General features: G+C 39.2%; 2 protein-coding genes across 3 annotated transcripts in view; one reads left to right on the top strand and one right to left on the bottom strand.

Annotated features, from left to right (window-relative positions):
- THADA (Thyroid adenoma-associated protein homolog) overlaps nucleotides 1-3,464 on the top strand; it is a 15,389-nt gene extending 11,925 nt beyond the window's left edge. For both annotated transcript variants that reach the window (XM_013317510.1, XM_013317511.1), the window contains 4 exons: nucleotides 1,085-1,260; nucleotides 1,581-2,356; nucleotides 2,548-2,801; nucleotides 2,894-3,464. In XM_013317510.1, coding sequence (XP_013172964.1) covers nucleotides 1,085-1,260; nucleotides 1,581-2,356; nucleotides 2,548-2,801; nucleotides 2,894-3,190 — 1,503 coding nt within the window. In that variant the 3' untranslated portion in view covers nucleotides 3,191-3,464. The remainder of the gene's footprint in view (nucleotides 1-1,084; nucleotides 1,261-1,580; nucleotides 2,357-2,547; nucleotides 2,802-2,893) is intronic.
- Nucleotides 3,465-3,482: 18 nt separating this feature from the next.
- LOC106121725 (poly(A) RNA polymerase, mitochondrial) lies at nucleotides 3,483-6,604 on the bottom strand. The gene is made up of 7 exons (XM_013317513.1): nucleotides 6,482-6,604; nucleotides 6,240-6,415; nucleotides 5,812-6,135; nucleotides 5,499-5,627; nucleotides 5,128-5,345; nucleotides 4,674-4,906; nucleotides 3,483-4,469 (listed from the first exon to the last, which is right to left on the bottom strand). The coding sequence occupies exons 1-7, from the start codon at nucleotides 6,573-6,575 to the stop codon at nucleotides 3,838-3,840; spliced, it is 1,806 nt and encodes a 601-aa protein (XP_013172967.1). The 5' UTR covers nucleotides 6,576-6,604; the 3' UTR covers nucleotides 3,483-3,837.
- Between the last annotated feature and the right edge of the window lie 14 nt (nucleotides 6,605-6,618).

Here is a 6,618-nt window from a genome sequence, read left to right as displayed (position 1 = left end):
GATTAACTAAATATAGATATTCAACGTATGCAGGAGAAACTGACAGAGGCAAACGAGAGCGAGGGTCGCGACCTGCTGAGGCCATCTCTATTCCCGATCCTGCTGCTGCTGGCCAGGCTGTACCCCTCCGCGCTGGAGGGCACCGTGTCCAACCTCAAGGTGAAGGAAAGAGAGATGAGGTGTACGGTGAGAGTGCAGAGTGCAGAGTGCAGTGAGTGAGCGTGGTGTGTGTGCAGGTGTCAAGGTTCGTGTGGGTGGTGTCGGCGTGTGCTCGCAGCGGGGTGCTCAAGACGCGTCAGCTGGCTGCACAGGCTCTGCTGCCGCTCCTCTCACCTCACATGTTAGATATTCTTTATATACCTTTCTTTCTAGCCCTCTACTTACGTGACCATTATCGTCCTCGGGGAATGAAAAAAAACTTAATAAGTAACCTATGTGTTCTTCCATATATGTTCTACATCTATGCCATTCTGGAGATGGTACACATCTATCCATCCATCCAAACATTCGCTTTTATAATATTAGAAAGACATAGTAAGTATTAATAAACATAAGTTAGTTGAACCTAGTTGATACAAGGATGTACGAAACTTGAGTTTATGTATTAATTTATTACGTTATATGGAAGTAATAAAATATATACTGTATATATATATATATATAACATTTCAGGTACATTCAACATATTGAAGAATTGTTGACTTTAATAAGTGATCAAAATATCAAAAGGAATTACTGTCACGGTACACTTTTGCAGGTCGGTCATTAACATATTTTTACCATTTTTTAATTTATTTCAAAACTAACATTAGCTATTTTCCATTAAATCGATCCAGTTTTAGAGATTACCCGGAACAAACGTGACCTTGCGGACACGTTGACAGACCAATATTTTTTTAAATTGTTTTTTCGTTATTAGTAACGTAAATATTCCATGTTCGCGAAATATCAATTTCTTTTTAATATTACATACAGACACACCAATTTTATTAATTATATAGATATAGATTATGCAATTTGCAGCTATAAATTAAGCTTTGATAGACGAGAAAATATGAAGATATGAGTAAGGAGTATGATGCAGGTGACAAAGCTGCTAAACAACAGACCTGACAAGTTGTCAGTGGACGAGACGCTGACAGCTCGTCTGCACCGCACCATCCTGTGCACCAGCTGGGTGCTGCAGCAGGCCACCGGCCCGCAGCCTTGCTACCTCATTGCTGATGAGTACAACAATATGATCAACCTCATTATTTGGAAGTAAATTATTCTTATTAGTTTTGTCCAATGTATAGTTAACTAGCTGTCGCTCACTACTCCGTCGCTGCGAAACTAAAAAAATCTTATTTAGTAACCTATATGTTCTTCCAGACGTTCTACGTCTTTGCCTAATTTCACAGAAATCCGTTCAGCTGTTTTGGAGATACGTAATAACAAACATCTATCCATCCATTTAAATTTTCTTGTAAAATTTGTTTTGTGTTATTATTTTCAAAATACACACACAAAATATCAAACACTTATCGCCTACAAGTATTTTTTGTCTAGAGATATCCATAACTTTTTTATATCTTTTTCAGATTTCCATCACTTATAGACACGAATACTATTACAAAAATAACTTACTATCTAGATGTAATGCTGAGTAAAAGTAAAGATTTAACAACCCCTGTGTCCGGGAGAGACATGTGTCTAGCCAGTGCGGCCAACTTGTCCTACGTTATAGTTAGTAAATACAGACAAACTGATGATCTAATCAAACTTATATATAAATTATTATCACATTATAGCTACGAAGTGACGCTAACTGCTTTGAACTATCTTCTCATCTTAAATAAAGATTTCGAAATGGAGGACACGTTTCAGGAGCATTTAAGTATTTTAGCAAAAGATAAAAACGTAATAATCGAATTGAGAAAAGATGAAAATTATTCCAAAATACTGTACAAAGTTTTAAGAACAACGAAGTATTTGGAATGCAAACAGAAATGTCTCAAACTGTTGTCTTTGGAACAAAATACGTACAAGTATATGATACAAGATGACGTCGGCGAGGTTGATGACGTCAGCGAGGTAGACGATGACGTCATAGTGCGCGAGCTGACGCGTCTGGTGAGCACACAGCACGAGAACATGACGCACATCTACCTCTACAGCCTCACCTGCTTTATAACTGATAAAATAAAGGAGCCACAAGTGAATGGAAACATAATTATCAAGGGAATAAGGACGATATTCGAGTGCAGCACATCGAGCAACAGTATCAGCACCAGGAATGTGGTTGCTAACTTTTTAGAGAACAATTTTAAATCATTCATTGATTTGGAATTTAATGATTTGAGCGAAGAAGACAAATGTTAGTATTTTTATGTTTGTTAGTTTCAATTTTATGGTAAAGAAAAAAAGTATAAATGAATCCTTGATATTAAGTGACCACTGGACAACAATATAACGACAAACATGGCTACCATTTTCTAATCTCTAGTTAATATTCTCCCTTAACTTTGTATGCATTAATACAGTAACATTTTGATACATGTTTTACAGTTGAGTTGGAAGCGAGGTTGTGGGCGAGCCTGGTCCTGATGCTGGAGGACGAGGAGGAGGCAGTGCGGGGGGCGGGCGCGCGGTGCGTGGGGGGCGTGGCGAGCGGTGCGGGGGGCGTGGCTGTGTGCGCACGCGCGGGCGAGGAGCTACGTGCGATAGTGTCGCGGCGGAGGCACGGCGCGGCGCTGCTCTGTGTGCTGGCGCTGCTCGACTTCAACTGCGAGGTCTGCCTGCCTGACTACACGCTAGACGAGGTGATGCACCATGTTATTTAACATCAAACAATACAGTTATAAAATTACGTTTCGTTGAATATCACAAGTACTAAACTCAATGATTGCTGTAGGTTCGCGTGTTCGAGCAGAACGAGAAGTACAATGTGTTCCTGGAGGAGACGGTGTGGTCTATAGCATGCGGGGAGGCGTTGTGTGCGCTGCAGGGGGCGTGGTCGCCGACCTGTGGGGCGGGGCCGGAGGGGGCGTGCGAGCTGGCAGTGCGCCTCGTGCAGCACCCGCACTACGCGGAGACATTCTCCGAGCTCTGTGGTGCACATTTGAATGTCTTCTTAAGTTTGGCTGCTGGTGAATGTTGCAGTAGTGATGTTCCTAAAATTGATCTGTTTGTAAAGACTCTGAGAAAGTAGCTCAGTAGATCAAGGATCGCTATAAATAGATAGGTAACTTGAATAGTTCAATCCTTTGTATGTATATATAACAATCTATTTCTACATATTTGTGTGATCACATAGAAATGTAAGTTAAAATGACATTTATGTTAATAGTTAAATATTTAATGTTAATATCTCGCTGACATCGGAAATGATGTTTTGCTGAGAATTGTACATCGTTGTGACTTATCCAAAATGTACGATTTTTATGTCTCCATATAAATAATATAAATCTATGTAAATTAAACAATTAAATCAATGTTTAATTATTTATTTACAATTTCCATCCATTAATTTTAGTAAAAAAATGGGGACGCTGTTCCGATTATAAAACACAATCAGTCACAAAGTAAATATAATTATTTACACAACTTTTATTTCCTTTCACTTTCACAATTTTCTCATAACTTTTTATATTAATTACAGTTCTATATTGAATTGATAAAAAAGTTGTAAGAAAATAACAAGCTTAATACACATTGTGTTCAGTTTTTCAACAATCTAATGATTTTTTCTATAACTCTATGTACGAGGTTCCACACTTTAATAGTGAACACATTACCTGAGGACGCATCACATCACTCTTGTATTGTATTTCTCAAACTAAACAAACACATGTCCGATCATACAATTTTATTTCTTCTTATTCTGTAAACTTCATTTGCTATTTGACTATTCTTAAACTTTATCTTCTGTTCTTTTTTCTCTACAGTCACTCTGCTCATTTCCTTCACACTCTTATCCACTTCTGCATCAGTCTTCTTCGACTTTGTAACTGGTACATCCTCGTCATCTTCATTGAACAAGTCTTTGACTGAGACTAATCTGTGAGAGTTGCCGACTTTGAGGAGTTGCTTCAAACTTCTAGAGTCCTTCCTCTCAATCAGCCGCAGCACTCCCCAGTCGTCACTCTTCTTTCCCTCCAGGCCTTCTTCTAGAAGCCACGCTGCATTCCTCACTTCGGCACGGAGTCTTTCGCACTCTTCGTAACTCACATTTCTGCTAACATTCAAGGCTTGCTCTAGAGGATTCACTATGTACAGAGGTAAAGCATTTGGTTTTCTGATGGGCACTCCTTTATTGATGGAGATGGCGTACTCCTTGAAGTCGAACTGGGCGTAGAACTCGAAGAACTGCAGCAGCAGCGTATGCAGGTCCTCGTCGCTCTGTCCGTACTCCTCATGAGGGAGCTTGTTCAGATCTCGCAGGAATGTGCAGTTGATGTTCTCTTCCGCTATCCTGATGTCCTCTTTACCTGAATACAATAACTATCATTGTAAATAAGATTGTTTACTACTTTAGCCACAAAATTTTTAAAGAAAACCTTCTCAATGTTGCAGCTAGCATTTACTTATTTTTTTTTTTCAATTAATCGACTCTTACAAATCTTTCATTCATAATTAAAATCATGAAATTAACGAAAAAAGTTTTTAACATGGTTATACGAAAAAAATATTACCAGCTCTATCAACTAAAAGTTTGAGTGAAGGCAGAATGAAGCCGGACTTCCTCTTCTGCTGCAAGAAGAACAGCACCATGAGGGTGAGGGGGAAGTTGGTGATCCAGCGGCCGGGGTGGGAGTTGGTGAGGCCCACCGCGCTCGCCCAGCGCCGCACCACGAAGATCAGCGGCCGCACGCGCGGGTCCAGCGCTCCCAACTGCCACAGTAACTCTGACATGTACACCCCAGATCTGTAATAACAAGTAAATAACTCATTTAAGATAACCACTATTAATTATATGCCAACGTGCATACAATTAGGTTGAAAATAAAGAGGGGTCTACTAGCAGTACTCAGACACAGAAAGGCCGAACACATCCTCAGTTTATTTAAAGTTGTTGGTGTTCATAAATATTGCTGATCACTTAGAATTGTATCCGCACTCAGTTTGCCCGCATTTGGATATACTGACGTGTTAGATGCGGCGAGGTCGCAGTGCAGTGCGGCGAGGTGATGCGTGCACTTGAGGATGGGCACGCGCGCGGCCAGCACGCGGCGCACCGCCCCCGCTCCCGGCACGCGCAGCTCCAGCAGCATACCCAGCAGCTCCAGCTGCCGCGCGCCTCCGCGCCCGCCGCCTGCGCACTCCTCGCGCTTCTCCTGGTACACCAGCCGCCGCCGCGCGTCGCTCTGACAATGAATTCCATTGACCATTGAGACACTTTAATTGACTAATGCATACTTTTGAAATATAAACAAACGCTTTGCATTAACAGCCTCACATGTATTATTAAAAAATCATAACAAATTTTTCACAGTGAGATAGTCTGATATGTAACTCACCATTTCCTCAGTTATTACATTGCTAAGGACCAGATCTAGGTCACAACCCATCCGACCATAGCCATTCACGGAGGAACCAAACGGTTGCACGGCCACATTTGCATACAAACTCTTGAATATTATTTCAAACTGAAACCATAAGATTGAGTTAACATTTTCAAAGTTAAATGAAATGCTGTCAAATAAAAAATCTATACAAGATTTTCAGTTTTCTAGTAAGATAAATAAAGACTGGTAATTATAAATATATTCATGAGTAAAATTCTTGTTGCTACTTGATACTTTCTAATATCCAATGACAGATTTATCTCACCTGCCTTGCTACCATATATCGGAGTCTTACACCTAAGTCATTCAGCTTAGTTCTCTCATACAAGTGTTGTATTTGTTGTGTTACTGTCTCACAATTTAACAATTCCTCGTAAAGCAAATCATCATCAATTGGCTCAATACCATCTTTTGTAGCAAGTTTTTTTGTTTTCGGACAAGTGTGTAACTCTTTTTTATTCACAGCAGCTCTGAACCAAAGGAAGGGAGACTCGATGGGCATCACATCTACATCCTTTTGATGAGAACTACATGCTTTTATAACTTCTTTAACATTCTCTTCTGTTTCAAATTCAATAAGCATAAAATGCTGAAAAAAGTCACAAATATTTTTTGTATTCTACTCTAGTTGTTTTTGTTTTCCAACTTTATATTTAATATGCTAGTTTACAAATAAAATTATCATCATCTCACCTCTTTTTCTGAGTTTCTATAATGGTGTATGTCTTTAATTGAAGCATATTTTGAACAATAACCATATAGTTCATTGAATGATGTTTCAGAATTAACCTGAACTACGAGACTGCGACGAGCCTCAGCTTTTCTTTGAGCTATTACATCGCTAAAACTTTTAAATTTTTTTACAGGATCTGAAAAAAGACTTCAAGACATAACCTCGAAAACAATTATTTTAAATCCATATGTTAGTACAGTACCTGAGTAGTTTCGTATAAATAGTGAGTTGCAAACAGGATTATTTAAACACTTTCGTATAATAGAAAATTTCCCAGTTTGAAAAAATACAGTCATTTTTAAATTATAAACTCAAAAACAAAACATCAAACCTTAATGT

The sequence above is a fragment of the Papilio xuthus genome, unplaced genomic scaffold (assembly GCF_000836235.2).
Source record: "Papilio xuthus unplaced genomic scaffold, Pxut_1.1 DF826938.1, whole genome shotgun sequence".
Lineage (NCBI taxonomy): Eukaryota > Metazoa > Arthropoda > Insecta > Lepidoptera > Papilionidae > Papilio > Papilio xuthus.
This window is presented reverse-complemented; position numbering and strand designations above follow the sequence as displayed.

Coding starts and splice junctions, on each gene's coding strand:
- LOC106121725 (XM_013317513.1), bottom strand. CDS start 6,575: ATGACTGTATTTTTTCAAACTGGGAAATTTTCTATTATACGAAAGTGT. Junction 6,136..6,239: donor ATAGAAACTCAGAAAAAGAG/GTGAGATGATGA, acceptor GACTTTTTTCAG/CATTTTATGCTTATTGAATT. Junction 5,628..5,811: donor GATATATGGTAGCAAGGCAG/GTGAGATAAATC, acceptor TTATGGTTTCAG/TTTGAAATAATATTCAAGAG.